Genomic DNA, 16,196 nt, shown 5'->3' with positions numbered 1-16,196 from the left:
ATGCCCAGCTTGGCACAGACTGTTCTGCCAAATTGGCACGCAAATGTACTGTCTAAGATAATAGAACCCTTAGTCTTTGCCAGTGTGTTTAGCCTTTTGACTTCAAACTATTAAACAGCAGAGAAAAGTCACGTTGAGAAAAGTGATTCCACATCAAGATGCAATGAGCCATTGCTGAATCCTTCTGTGAGAACCCAGGCTCAGCTCAAGCCTCAATTGACTGACAGTTGAAGGAATGTCGATGCTACCGCTTTATTACGGCGGCTCTCATGTCAATAACTTGACACAAGATCAGGTTGATGACTGAGCAAGGGGGGGCATGGAAGAGCATGTCTATGGTAAACCTGCCTGACTCTGTACTCAATTCCACCTGGAGTCCAATAAAACAGCTTGTGAATAGACTTAGTAGGCATTTCAATATAGCCTGATGTGGATGAAGCTCCCTCTCTCCCAGGAGAAAGGTGGTCTTTCAGTGTTGTGAAATATTATTGTTGAACTTCCAAATTGGATGGTTCGAAGTAAAACGTTCCCAACAATAGTTTGCCCTGTATGTGTCCTCTGCACACCCGGCAAGCTTGGAAATACAAATTTAGACAGGCTCTCCCATTGCTCCCTCCCTGCAGCGCAGATGCTTACGCTTACGTGATGAAAGTGGATTGCGGGAGGCAGCAAAAAAGGTGTTGCTACCTGTATCGTCCCAGGCACGAACTGAAGGATGGGAAAGGTCATCCATTGCACACAAAAAGCACATACAGCCAAACATTTCACAGGACAATCATTATTCACTCGTTCTCAAGGGCAGTGAAAAAATTAAGAGTGTGGTAAGAGCTGCCCTCCGATTCTGATGAAGCAAGAATATTTAACATAAAGCTCCTACCTCATCACATTAAATTCCTTAAGGGGCAGTTGTGTTTTTAACTAGAGGATGCAATCCCCTTATAAATTATGTTAAATTAAATTGAAAATTTGTTTTCCCACCTCTTTTGCTTCATTTCAATGTGACATGGTGCTGCTCCTTCTGGTGCTACCTGGGATCAGTATAATACAGACATACAGATGTACTGTACATGGAGACAGAAGCTTAGTCGGTCTTCGCAGAGGATAAATAATACATGCCTGTCAGTCTTATGTTATCAGTCTATATGTGTAGCTACACGCAGGGATCTCGTTTGATGTGCGTCTCATGTCTCTGACGCACAAAAATTAGCAGGGACGCATGAAGCATATTAATTCTGCGTCTGTAGACGCGTGGTTTAAGACTTAAGACTCACTGTGCGTATGTCCGTGAATGTGCGTGTGTGTGTGTGTGTGTGTGTTGCTGAAGAGCTTTCACACACAGCGAATCAAATGTATGAATCCTTGGTGCTAGCCAGTCAGAGGCAGAGTGGGACGGGTTATCGTTCCATGCGATGGACATGGGAATTTTTTCTGGACTCGATAAATTTTTATTGTTGTGGTAACGCCCACCGCGCCGCTCACGACGCAGCAAGCAACTGGCAGAACGGCGTTTGCAACACAACCACGACTGGGACACTCAAGGGCAAGTTAACTGTTTATTACATTCACTAGCCTGTAAGCTAATAAGCTAGCAAGCTAAGGGCTGGAGCTAAAATTCTCACTCAAACGAACCTTAGGGCTTTGGGAGTCACATAACAGACACACACACACACGGACAGTTAACTTTATAAACCATAAAGCACAGTACCATTATCTATATTCGGGCAGTAGTTGACGCTAGTAGGCGCTATCAATCAACGCAAACTAAAACCAGCAGACATTCCAACAGCTTCTTCCATCTTGCCATTATATTGCTCAAGGCTAAGTGACTTTCCCTAGTGTGTTTTTATGTCTCAAAAGTATTTATTGTCAAAATGGCTGTCTATTGTCGTACTAGAGCGGCTCCAACTACCGAAGACAAATTTCCTGGATGTTTTTGACATACTTGGCAAATAAAGAGGATTCTGATTTCATTGACAGGTGAAGGTCTCACATCACAGTCAAGCAGCTCGAGGGCAGGCCTTATTTTAGATTTCATCCTACATAAATATAGGCTATAAAATCTCTCTTTCAAAAGCCAAGAGGCAGCAGAAATTCGACAGGCAGCAGAAATTATACAGTACATAACAAGACAACATTCATACAATAAATAAAAACAGAGACTAAAAAATAAGTGATATTAAAATGTATGGCATCTGATTTAAAAACAATGCCAAAGCCCAAATGCTTTTGAGTACATGGTGTTTTTTTTAATTATTATTTCAAATTTCGCAGGCTTTAAGAACATATTTTGGGTCTCTTTAGTGTGTTCATGACTCTGTACCTATGTGCTAAATGTTTAATATTTGTTTAAGTGTAGTTTTTGCAAACAGAGCCTGAGTCTGATTTATTTGTTTATTTATCTAAGATGTTTATTTATATTTCTACATTACAATGCCAATGTTCTTTAGAATGGAAAGTTAATTGCTCTTAAAAAAAACATTTTAATTGTTTTTGACAATAAAGAAAAGTGAATTGCTGTTAGTAAATACCTGGAGTCATTCTCTTTAAAAACCAAAGACCAATTCCGAAACCTTGGTGTTCTGATAGATTCCGACCTGACTATGAACAGTCATATCAAATCAATTACTAAAACTTCCTTCTACCATCTGAAGAACATATCCAGAGTGAAGGCTTGCATGTGTCAAGAAGACCAGGGGAAGCTCATCCATGCTTTTATCTCAAGTAGACTTGACTATTGTAATGGTCTTCTGACTGGATTCCCCAAAAAGAGCATTAAACAGCTTCAGCTCAGGTTCTGATCAGAACAAAGAGGTCAAAGCATATTACTCCAATTCTAAAGTCTTTACAATGGCTCCCAGTCAGCTTTAGAATAGATTTTAAAGTTATGCTACTGGTCTATAAATCACTAAATGGTTTAGGTCCTGAAAACATGAAAGAAATGCTAATGAATTTTAAACCCAGTACGGCTCTGAGATCGACAGACTCAGGTTAAATAGTGGAGCACAGAATCCAAAGCAAACATGGTGAAGCAGCATTTTGCTATTATGCTGCACACAAATGGAATAAGTTGCCAACAGAAGTGACGTCAGCCCCAAGTATGCATGTTTTTAAGTCTTCTTTTTTCCCATGCTTTTTAGAGCATTTCCACTTTTAAATGAAATTTCTTGCACCTTACGCTGTTTTAATTGTACTTTTTTTCTTCTTTGTTGTAAATGTTTATAAGCTGTTTTTTTTCTCTTTTAATGCTTTCAATCATGTAAAGCACATTGAGTTACCTTGTGTATGAAATGCACGATATAAATAAATTTGCTTTGCTTTGCTTAAAAAGGATGTACTTAAAATATTATGCACTATAATATTATATTAAAAAAACCATCAACGATACTATTGTTTCTCGTGAGTGTTTTGGGGAAAATATGTTGTCAGGCAGAAATATATTGCGAGAGAGCAAGAGCAATGGATAACACAAAAACACTGGACAAATACAAATCTGCAATATAGTGAAACCGCAAAGCAACCACCGTCATATATCGGAAGATTACTGTATATGTACTGCGTGATGTTAAGTTGCAGGGACTCATTGATCCAGGGCTGGGACTCATTGTATCCAGAAATGTGCATCCTGGGACTCACATACAGTAGTCTCAAGTGTAAAATGATCTATGCACACTGTTTTTGATCAAATATCTCTTGGTTTAAGGGTTCTAACACCACCACACCAATGCTAATCATTAGCCCACTATGGCATTTCTCATTATGTGTTAGCAGACTTTAAGCTCATTCGCGACCCTAGTGAGGAGAAGTGGTATAGAAAATGGATAGATGGATATAATATACTTTGCATTATTACAATGAATAATATATTCATTATATTGTATGCCATAACTGCATACTGCCAGAAGGGTATCTTTGTCTTTTTCTCTCTTAATTAATTTTTTTGTGGAAACGACCTGTATGTGTTTGTCCTGCATAGAATAAATCCACTCTAAAAGGTTTTCATCCAGCTCCAATTTACACACTTTGTATTTGTAAGCTGGAGATCATCTTATTCTTATTTATTTATTTTTTCCCCAATCCCTAATTCTTTTTGGGTCACTGTTATAATGTTTAAAAGCTTTTGCGTTGGAATATTCTGTGCATGCAATGCATACAGCTGCACTTTCTCTTTAAAATCTATCATAATTGTCAGCTGTACAGATACCATAACATGTCTGTCTTGTAGGCAGGGCTAAAAACATCTATCCATCCATTTTCCGAGCCGCTTATCCCAGCTGTCATCGGGCAGGAGGCGGGGTACACCCAGAACTGGTTGCCAGCCAATCGCAGGGCAGGCTAAAAACTTAATAAAGGTAAATACAGCTTCCTGAAGGGCCATCAAATTGAGGTTTACTTCATTGATTGAAGTGTAAACACACTCACAAATTAATTGGAGGCGAGACCACTATTTTGGACATGTGAAAGTGTGGTATATTTCAAATCTTTAAAAATGGCTCCAGCCATAGCGGCTAACAGTACACAGCTGGAATCATTTCCACTGGGGATTAAAAGCATAGCTGTCACTCTTGAAGTCGCTCTCTCATGTTTGAGCAAACACGCGCGTCTCTGCTGTAGCCTGCAAGAATGTTAGCGTGCTCATATGGTAGCTTGCGCGTGTCCATGTGAGTGACAGAGACGCAGCTTGTTGGTTTCCTGAGGCTGACAGAGGGACAAGCAAGGTCAAAGGGCAATTAAAGATATTATCTGGCCAAGTCACATATTGTACATTAGAAAAAAAAACACGGCACACCAATTAACCAACACTGTATTAAATAATGATGGATGCACAGGTTCGTTGAAGAGCATTGAATTGGTCTGCCTGTCACTATACAACATAAATAGATGAACAAATCATCTTTCCCAAATAAAATGAACGGAAATGCCATCCACCTTAACAAAAAAAGCCCCCAAATTTTTTAAATGTTTTTAATAAGGAAAGTAGTACTCTATAAAATTGTACTTCATAAAAAACATATGGTGATAACATAATTAGAATGTAAAGAATTAAACAGTTTGCACATAATGATTAATTCATAGCGGCTCTTTCTGGTGTGGACGACTTGGCCACCGGGGGCAGTATAATACAGTCATGCAGACATAAACGAAGAAGAGTTTCACAACTACTGTAACTGACTTAGTAAGCTTGAGTAATATTAGTTTTTTGCAGAGGATAAAGAATATATACCATGCGTCATGCAGTCACAAATAGAGATTTTCCAAAGCCCCAGACATGACATGGGAAAGAAAATACTAGTTTGTGTGCACAAACTACATATGCCTTCTAAAAGTCCTTTTTTTTTTGTCTCAATAAGTATTGTAATCAAAGTAATTAATCTTGTCACACAATCAGAAAAGACACACCATTCATTATGCTGCCATTTTCTCTGTTCTCTAGGAGCTTTAATGACAATCCCCCACCCACCCGCACCCACCCACCCCCCCCCCCCCCCCCCCCCCCTGCTCTCTTAACTGAGCGTTTTAAAACAAAATAGCGGTGGACTCTTTTGACGTAAACTTCCATGCAGCAAATCGTTGCAAAACAACTTGAGAACTAGCCTTCACAAAGCTGTCACTGTTTAGCCTCTTAAAAATGCAGCCTGTAAAGAGAAAAAAGAATGATTTGATTTTTAACTTCAGCAACCTTGGCTATCTTGTATTGGATATTTGTAAAAATCAATAAGGTTATTTCTTTGATGTTGTTGTTGTTATAACTTTCGATTTATCGCCACAGCGAGTCACACGCATGATTTATTTCGTAAAGTTTTTTAAACCGAATGTGCTCCCTGAAGCAAGCCCTTCCTTTTATACCCATGTAGAGGTTGAAGATGATCCCCCCCCCCTAAATCTATTCCCTTGGTACAAAACTTGAATACTAACCTTGAAAGGTTGAAGATAATCTGTTAAATTGCGGCTCATGGTGACAATAAACCTGCACCCAGTGAATTGATAAATAACAAAACCATCTTAATTTAGATAGCACACTAAATCTGGCATGTTTTTGTTTTCATATAGGACCCTGAGATTTGTTGAATAGTGTCATTGGAAATGATTTTAGACCTCAGATATGCTCAAATGATCCTTTTAATGTTTTGAGCAACAGAGCGTTGGCTGTTACCTTGGCCTCATAAATAACCCTTCAAGACCCTGTAAAGTGAATCCATCCAGCCATCCATTTTTTGTACCGGTTATCCTCACTAGGGTCGCAGGCGTGCTAGAGCCTATCCCAGCTATCTCCGGGCTAGACGAGGGGTACACCCTGAACTGGTCGCCAGTCACAGGGCACATATAAACAAACAACCATTCACACTCACATTCACACCTACGGGCAATTTAGAGTCTTCAGTTAACCTAGCATGCATGTTTTTGGGATGTGGGAGGAAACCGGAGTATGCGGAGAAAACCCACACAGGCATGGGGAGAACATGCAAACTCCACACAGGGATTTGAACCCCGGTCATCGGAACTGTGAGGCAGATCTGCTAACCAGTCGTCCAATGTGCCGGCACCCTGTAAAGTAAATTTAGGAATTTGTTTCTAAATACTCCCCCACTATATAAGAACTAGATCACCTTCGTTCGCATCAGTGGTTATCCAGAGCAATTGCAGTTAGCTAGCAAGGTATGGCTACACCCCAAAGATGCATGTTCATTTCAGATAGTCCAGCATGTGCATTAGAGCGCCTTGTTGTTGCAGCACATAAAAGCCCTGCGATGGCCCGGTGGGATATATTCCAGCCACCGGAGGCTTTAAGCAGATATATTTTCGCAGCTCTAACATGTAGTTATGTGAAGGGATAAGAAAGTTACTAAACGAAGTATAGCATCCATTTTTCCAGTAGTGTTTGATTGACATTTGAGTGGGGCATTGTTTCAGCACATGCCTACAGCATTTGGAAGCAAACTTCTAGATTCGTCATGATTTTGAAGCTCCATTTTATATACTTGAAGATACTTTTAATTATTCAAATTTGGTTAAAAAGACTTCTCTGGAATTTACATGGAATCTGAAATGGAAGGAACACTGATGAAGAAACTTCTACGAGTGCAGTGAATGTGGAACTCAATGGCAACAATGATGCTAAACTTACAACTTGTTTATTAAAATGCAGTCAGAAGCAAATAACAGCAGTTGCGGTGCTTGTCAAGGAGTGGGAGTCCAGAACAGAGATATTGCATCAAGCAAGGCCCCTGCTTAGATAATTCCATGCAGATGGGTCAGGATGAGCTTAGCATTTCAACATGTTATGTAACTAAGTGCTGTCCTCAGGCCCTGCACATATGGGCAAGTTTGTCCATATATGCACAACAGGCATACTTAAAAAATTATAGCACATGCAGTATAGAGTTTTGTCCTGTGAATACTTTTGGTTTTAACTTCAATATTTTTCCGGGTGTTTTCAGGCTATTTTCTGGAGTTGCTGAACAGCTCAGCCATTACACTACAAGAGACGTTCTTGTCCACCTGGAAGTCTTTCTTCTCCCAGAATACCCGTGTGTTCACTGAGCTCTACACAGATTTGAGGCACTACTACCGAGGCTCCAACGTCAACCTGGAAGAAGCTCTCAATGAATTCTGGGCAAGGCTTCTAGAGAGACTGTTCTTCCATGCAAACAAGCAGTATTCGATTGGTAAACAAAATGGATGGACTTGTGCAGTAACTATCCTAAAATCAAAAAGCAATTATTTAATTCATAGTGACGTGAATGTTTTTGTCGACTGCAGGGGATGAGTACCTGGAGTGTGTTTCTAAACAGCTGGAGACACTTCACCCCTTCGGAGAGGTGCCCCGTGACGTCAAGACGAAGGTCACACGAACATTTGTGGCCGCTCGTTCCTTTGTTCAAGGACTGGTCGTCAGTGGGGAAGTGATTCGAAAAGTGTCCCAGGTAATGGCCCCATTCTTGCCCTCGTACCACTATTTTCTCTTTCGCTTTGTCCACCTTTAAGTCATATTTCTTGGATACCCTGGTGCCTTAACAGATTCCCTCTGAAGAAAAACTGTGATCGTTGTTATTGCCCTGTTTTTCTAACCTGCATACCACCTCTTTTTATCGTTGTTGGTGAAAATGACTCCAAGTCCCGTAAACCTTTTACTGATGTCTAATCTCTAATGCAGCTAATATTTTCTACTATTTGTGTTGCAGCATCCGTTTTTATGTCTCTATAATACAATCACTGTAGCTCCTTGCGAGAACATTGACTTTCAATCACGGGTTCCCAACCCACAAGTCATGTCCGGTACTGGGCCGTTCACAGTGCAGACAATGGCTGCAAAACCCCTTACAGACCCCTTTATCATTAATTTTGTTGTTTCATTCCCTAGCGCTTGTTCTGTTCAAGATAATGTTGTGTTGGCCAGCTTACTTTGATTGACAGGCGGGTACACCCTGGACACGTTGCAAGCCATCACAGTGTAGCTATACACTGAACAAAAATATCAGTAAAAAATATTTTAAAAGATTTTTGCTCCGATATTTTACAAGATCTAAGACTTTTTCGATGCACACAAAAAGCCAATTTCTCTCAAATATTGCTCACAAATCTGACAAAATATGTGCGAGTAAACACTTCTCCTTCGCAGAGATAATCCATTTACCTCACAGGTGTGGAATCAAATCAAATCATCAAATCAGATTTTATTTATATAGCACTTTTCATATATTAGAAATGCCACACAAAGTGCTTTACAGAGATAAAAAGAGACAATGGAAATTTACAAAAACCCACCCATCCCATCCAGACATAACTCAAACACGCCCATACGAACTCACACACCCACACGTGCACACAGCGCGGATTGACTGATAGTGTAGAGACATGGCAAGGCACCGAGGCATATCGATATACTGATCAGACAGAATGATTATTTCACAAGTGTACCTTAGGCTGTCCACAATAAAAAGCCGCTTTAAAGAGAAATATGCCTCTTGTGTACATAGTGTCGATAACCAACCATACAAACTCACATTTACACCTATGGACAATTTAGAGCTCAGGTGTCAAACTCAAGGCCCGGGGGCCAAATCTGGCCCGCCATGTCTTTTCATGTGGCCCGCTAAAGCAAATCATCTGTGTCAACTTCCATGATTCTTGCTAAAATTCTCATAAAGACATTGAGACATTGCAAGCATTTTCTGTTTACAGTAACTTGAGCAATAGTTGAACAAACTATTATCCTTGACTTCTGATTTCAAAACTAGGTGTCCATCAATTTGTTGTGTCTATGTAATAATATTATGAGGTGACTAAACATTTATATGGTTTCACAGTCAACGCCCCTCTGAGGGAAACCGTGACTACAATGTGGCCCGTGACAAAAATAAGTTTGACACACCTGATTTAGAATATTCGGTTAACCGGAATGTGGGAGGAAGACAAACCCACGCATGAATATGCAAACTCCACGCAGAAAGATCCGAGCAGAGATTCGAAACTGAGCCTACTGAATGTCTGATAGACACATTAACCATATGCACAACTGTGTCTTTTTTTTTAATAAATACGTTGTATTTGATGTACGGTATATATGTGAGTTGTTTTTAATTTTTATTTTATTGTATGTTTTTTTTTGTACAGGGGTATTAGATTACTAAGGAGGTCTGGAGCATTCATCTCTCTCTCTTACTCCCACCAGACCATGTCGTCAAAAAAAGCTGGGAACCTCTGCTTTAAATAACTGTCACAAATATATATACTGCATCTATAAATACATATAAAAAGATCCATAAGCCCAAACTTGATATGTGCACATGCCAAAACATATGCTTTGCAAAGAACCCCGGAAATTGGGGATTGCTCATTAGAAAGAAGGATGTGCACAGATACACGCTTGATGTTACTCTTCCAGATCAATGTTGGTGGAAACGAGCGGCTCTATAAAGTATGGCCCTCGGCTCAGGGAGTCATCCCCTGCAACACCACTTAATGTCAACTCCCCCGCTAAAAATGTCTCCCTGGTCCGTGGGGAGGGTTAATATCTCCCAAAAGAAATGGTACCCACCGTGTATAAGAAAGGAGTATGGTTAAGATCAGAGCAAGACAGAGAAATCATTTTGGCTCATAGAATGGGAGGCCAGTATTGATGCATGGGTGAAAAATGTCTCCCGTCAGACATGGGGGCAAGAGGGGTGTCAGGAGTGCTAACCCCATGAGGAATATACACGTCATGTAGGAAAACAGATGCTGCAGCAGGTGAATAACACAGCTCTTTACTTGATGAAATATTAGAGGCCAAGAATGAAAATACAGAGAGAAGAAGTAGCGCTATTGTTTGACTATTACAAGGCCACTGTAGCCGTGGATGGGGTAGAGCTGCAGATCAGGTTACGACAGTAATAATTAGCGTGTACTAGGGGTTAAACCGATTACTTGACGTGTCAACTTTACCACTGTACTATAATGGCTAGAGCTAGAAGTCAATTAATCAGCAATCACGGGTTGGCATTTCCTTTTTTTTTTTTGTCCTGTTCGGCTGTTAGGTCAAGCAGAATGGAGGATCTGTGTCCCTTTTATGCCGGAACAGTTTTACTGTGTCACGGTGGAGTTTTTAAGCTCCCGCTGTGGTTTCTTAGTATTATAATTTATGTTTATTGAGAATCAGAGTCGATCAGTCGAACAGAACAAAGTTTATAGAGGGGAGAGAGAAACAAAGACAAAAGATAAAGCACTAATTGTAAAGAGTATGAGAAAAGTAAATCATTACATATCTACAACAATGAAACATTAGATGTGACTGTTGTATGGGGCTGTAGTGCTACACACTGTGAGAGAAGGACAGGACAGGATAGAACAGGACAAGAACAGGAGAAGAAGCATGCAGCACAAGGGTCATTTTGGCATTTACAACATGGTTGCCTCACTTGAAAGCAACAGTTGATGGCTCCACGCTGCAAACCCGCAGCCCCACAAACGTGTGGAAATATTTGACTAAAAATGATAGCGGTCGCGGTCATTTGCAGAATGTGCAAGTCTATCCTCAAATATAACAAAAGCACAAGTGCCATGCATGTCCACCTGCAAAGGCACCCGCTGAGGCTAGCTTACAAACAGCCTAAATCATCACATCAGCCGTCAATTAGCAAATTCACCAAACCCCCTCGTGGTACAGAGAAAAGGCAGAGAATTTACCGTAATGTCTGCTTAAACAATGAAATGAGGACAAGGAAATGAACAACTTCTTTATTGTGAAAATGAACGTTGAAACTCGTCCGTTACTACACCAAAAACAAACCATACGCCAAGCGTTTCGCTCAAGCTTTCATCATGGACACACGCTGGCACCCTCTTCATTCCAGCTGCCCCACCACCGGATTCACTCATCCAATCACAAATCACACTCAGACACCTTCACTGGCTCACATACAGTCAGAATTTAAAGAACTCCAGCAAGAATCCACATAGCACTGTCGATAGCAGGTCGCTACAATATGTCAATGCAAAACATTCCCTCCTCCTGTTATTTTTTAAAATTTATTTATATCATAGCACTGTAAAAAGTAGCGACCCCAAAGTTGTGTTATGTGAATTTGAGTTTATATGGTTGGATGAGCGAGTGTCTGAAAGTGATTTGATGAGTAAGTCGTTGGGTGCGGTGACTGCAATCAGTGACGGTAGGGAGAGTGAGCTTGTATTTGGAGGCTGCAGGCAAACAGTTGCGCGGATAGCGAATTGACAACCCCTAAAAAATCTAAACTACATCATCAGTGAGTTGACGTTCACTCACAATTGCATCGACCACAAAAAGTCTGAAATCGTTCAACCCCCTAGCTTGTACACGCTGATTTATTTAATTTTTGTTTGTTTTTTGTTGTTGTTCTGTGGTGCGCGAATGATTTGAGACAGACCAATGACCATGTCAGACCATGCACTAAGGCGGTTTTAAAACAGAGCCAACATGCTGAATAATTTAACGACCCACAGCTCGTGACCATAGGTGAGTGTAGGAACATAGATCGACCGGTAAATTGAGAGCTTCGCCTTTCGGCTTAGCTCCCTCTTTACCACAACGGACCGATACAAAGTCCGCATCACTGCAGACGCTGCACCTATCCACGTGTCGATCTCCCGTTCCATTCTTCCCTCACTCGTGAACAAGACCCCAAGATACTTGAACGCCACCCTTTTCCGACTGAAGACCATGGTCTCAGATTTGGAGGTGCTGATTCTCATTCCAGCTGCTTCACACTCAGCTGCGAACTGCTCCAGTGAGAGTTGGAGGTCACGGCTTGATGAAAACAAAAGAACCACATCATCTGCAAAAAGCAGAGATGCATTACTGAGGCCACCAAACCAGACCGCCTCTACGCCTGTAGTTGTAACACACCTTGCGGTCCCCCTTCTTAAAAAGGGGGACCACCACCCCAGTCTGCCAATCCAGAGGCACTGTCCCCGATGTCCACGCGATGTTGCAGAGGCGTGTCAACCAGGACAGCCCCACAACATCCAGAGCATTTAGGAACTCAGAGCGAATCTCATCCACCCCCGGGGCCTTGCCAACGAGGAGCTTTTTAAGCACCTCGGTGACCCAAACCCGAGAGATAAGAGAGCCCGCCTCAGAGAACCCAGACTCTGCTTCCTCATGGGAAGGCGTGCCGGTGGAATTGAGGAGGTCTTCGAAGTATTCTCCCCACCGATTTACAACGTCCCGAGTCGAGGTCAGCAGCCCCCCATCCCCACTATACACAGTGTTGATGGTGCACGGCTCCCCCCTCCTGAGACGCCGGATGGTGGACCAGAATTTCCTCGAAGCAGTCCGGAGGTCTTTCTCCATGGCCTCACGGAACTCCTCACATACCCGAGTTTGTGCTTCAGCAACCACCAAAGCTGCATTCCGCTTGGCCAGCCGGTATCCATCAGCTGCCTCAGGAGTCCCACAGGCCCAAAAGGCCCGATAGGACTCGTTCTTCAGCTTAATGGCATTCCTCACCATTGGTGTCCACCAACGGGTTCGGGGATTGCCGCGACGACAGGCACAGACCACCTTACGGCCACAGCTCCGGTCGGCCGCCTCAGCAATGGAGGCACGGAACATTTGTCCCCTCAGACTCGATATCCCCCTCCTCCCCAGGAACATGAGCAAAGTTCTGTCGGAGGTGGGAGTTGAAACTCCTTCTGACAGGGGATTCTGCAAGACATTCCCAGCAGACCCTCCCAATACGCTTGGGCCTGCCACGTCAGAGCGGCATCTTCCCCCACCATCAGAGCCAACTCACCACCAGGTGGTGATCAGTTGACAGCTCCGCCCCTCTCTTCACCCGAGTGTCCAAGACATACGGCCGCAAGTCCGATGACACGACCACAAAGTCGATCATTGAACTGCGACCTAGGGTGTCCTGGTGCCAAGTATACGTGTGGACACCCTTATGCTTGAACATGGTGTTCAAGCATAAGTGCGACCTAGGGTGTCCTGGTGCCAAGCGTTATGGACAATCCGTGATGAGCACAGTTGTCCAATAACAGAAAACCACTCAGGTTCTGATCGGGGGGGCCGTTCCTCCCAATCACGCCCTTCCAGGACTCACTGTCATTGCCCACGTGAGCATTGAAGTCCCCCAGAAGAACAATGGAGTCCCCATCACCCCCTCCAAGGACTCCAAAAAGGGTAGGTACTCTGAACTGCTGTTTGGTGCATAGGCACAAACAACAGTCAGGACCCGTCCCCCCACCCGAAGGCGGAGGGAGGCTACCCTCTCGTCCACCGGGGTGAACCCCAACTTAGAGGCGTTGATGGACTCAGTTTTCCCGTGCCCGGACGCGGGTCACCGGGGCAACCTCCAACGTACAGGCGTCGAGCCGGGGGGCAATAAGTATTCCCACACCTGCTCGGCGCCTCTCACTGTGGGCAACTCCAGGGTGGAAGAGAGTCCAACCCCTCTCAAGAGGACTGGTACCAGAGCCCAAGCTGTGTGTGGAGGCGAGTCCGACTATATCTTGTCGGAACTTCTCGACCTCACACACCAGCTCGGGCTGCTTCCCTGCCAAAGAGGTGATATTCCACGTCCCTAGAGCCAAGGTCCCTGCCTTCGGCCACTGCATAGCCCGTACTGCACCCGACCCATATGGCCCCTCCCACAAGTGGTAAGCCCATGGGAAGGGGGACCCACGTTACCCTTTCGGGCTGTGCCCGGCCGGTTCCAACGGGTGCAGGCACGGCCACCAGGCAATCGCCTTCGAGCCCCACCTCCAGGCCTGGCTCCAGAGGGTTGCCCCGGTGACCCGTGTCCGGGCAAGGGAAAACTGAGTCCATCGTTTGTCGTCATCATAAGGGGTCTTTGAGCCGTGCTTTGTCTTATCCCTCACCTAGGACCTGTTTGTAATGGGTAACCCTGCCAGGGGCATTAAGCCCCAGACAACTTAATGTAACCATTTTTAATTTGTTATTCATTATGTACCCTGACTTCATTTTCACTGAGGTTCAATTAATTTTAAACAATGGCAAATGAGATGTTTTTTGGGAGGTCAAAAAAAGTGGACGTATCTGAGTAAAACCAGATATTTGGTCAGCCTTTGATATTGCAAGTCTATAGGGTAGCTAACACACCACGGCACATTAGCATTGACATTAGAATACAGCATAGTAAGGATTTATAGCATACAAAATCAATTTAGCTGGGCAGCCTTGACAAAGGTATTTCTTCACATGACCTCAGCTACTTCAAACATTTTATTTTAGGTATCAGTCAAAATCAATAGACCCAGACTGGAAGAATATGTGATAAAAAGTTTGAAAAGATTATTCCACTTGTCTATGGAGGTGATGTTGTGCTGGTTTTGTATTAGGCCCGATAGACACGTGTTGATTTTTAACAACTTGTACGTAGTGTATGTCACAATCAACAAATGACCTTACAACACTGAAACTCAACAATAAATAATAAGAGGTACAGTACATAGATTCATTCTCATTTGTGTTTCTTTATTAGCATGCACTACTCTATCATCTCGTCATTCCTTTTCACACATTTGTTTCAGACTGATGTTTTATTGGCGCTGAAGGACACTGAGTGATGTCGTCATGAAATGAGGCTGGCTGGGGAAATTGTGTAAATAATTAGTCCGGCTTTTAGGAAATGACAAAATGTCATCTCAGCACTAATGTCGGGACACTGGAACCGCCCGAAATGAGGTCACGGCCCATTTACTCGCTCTCGAGAGATAAAATAACAGTAATAGCACTTAGTTAATGTCTGTTCGAGGTAATTTTAGCAAAAATCTGTGCGACTCTAATGTAAGACACAATGTAAAATCCTGGTTTGTGTGAAGACTGAATAATGCATTATACACAATCACAACTTAATGAGGCAGTGAGAAAAGCAAGAGAAACATCATAAACATCATTGTCTGTCAAACATTCATCTTGCCAAGTGTCTCCTCTTCAACAAATTAGTTTTCCCTGCTTTCTTCTCTATCACTGTCTTCACGAGACAGCTGCTTTATTGATAGCTTTTCTTTTTTTTCTCTCTACAATTTTAGCTGTTTAACGCACCTTGTAAGTGAATGTTTTACAATTAGGTTAGGAATAGAAAGGACAGAAGCTACAGTAAAATAATATCCAGAAAAAGCAGAAGTTGACAGGTAGTGTAACTTAAATGAAATATGTTTACCGGTAATCTTCCTGGTACAATATTAATCACACTCTTGATCGCCAGACTTTTTTTTTTCCCTTTTGGGTATGGGAGTCAAGGAAGTACGCCATGAGCTACATGGGGAGTGTGGATCAGCTCGTTCTATTATACACTGGGGATAGGCCACACTGAAATCTTAACTAATTACACTCGGGGAGAGGCAGCGAGAGTTTGGATGGTGCATTGGGACAGGTTATAGACAGCATGTTGATCAGGTGCAAGCCAATACAGCCAAATTGCTCCCTTGATATTTCTAGATAGATAAGCACTGATTCAAATAAGCATACAGTATATAACATGTTTAGCAACTAAAGCAACAATATGTACTCATTGTACCATTAAGTATGAGTTACAAAATAACACGGATGGTACACTGGCTTCTAGTGAGGAGAACAGTCTCTATCATTGCCATGGTGACCCGGCGTCACATTGATTCATTCATTCATCCTCCGTTCCGCTTATGCTCACTAGGGTGAGGCGGGCTACACCCTGAACTGGTTTCCAGCCAATCGCAGGGCACATATATACAAACAACCA

The 16,196-nt window shown here is 42.7% G+C and overlaps 1 protein-coding gene across 1 annotated transcript in view; it reads left to right on the top strand.

Annotated features, from left to right (window-relative positions):
• Positions 1-16,196, top strand: part of gpc1b (glypican 1b) — a 96,179-nt gene that overhangs the window by 59,963 nt on the left and 20,020 nt on the right. The window contains exons 3-4 of the mRNA XM_061798380.1: positions 7,437-7,664; positions 7,759-7,922. Coding sequence (XP_061654364.1) covers positions 7,437-7,664; positions 7,759-7,922 — 392 coding nt within the window. The remainder of the gene's footprint in view (positions 1-7,436; positions 7,665-7,758; positions 7,923-16,196) is intronic.

This window comes from Phyllopteryx taeniolatus, chromosome 14 (genome assembly GCF_024500385.1).
Source record: "Phyllopteryx taeniolatus isolate TA_2022b chromosome 14, UOR_Ptae_1.2, whole genome shotgun sequence".
Taxonomy (NCBI): domain Eukaryota; kingdom Metazoa; phylum Chordata; class Actinopteri; order Syngnathiformes; family Syngnathidae; genus Phyllopteryx; species Phyllopteryx taeniolatus.
The sequence above is the reverse complement of the archived record's forward strand: the minus strand, read 5'-3'. Positions and strand labels throughout refer to the sequence as shown.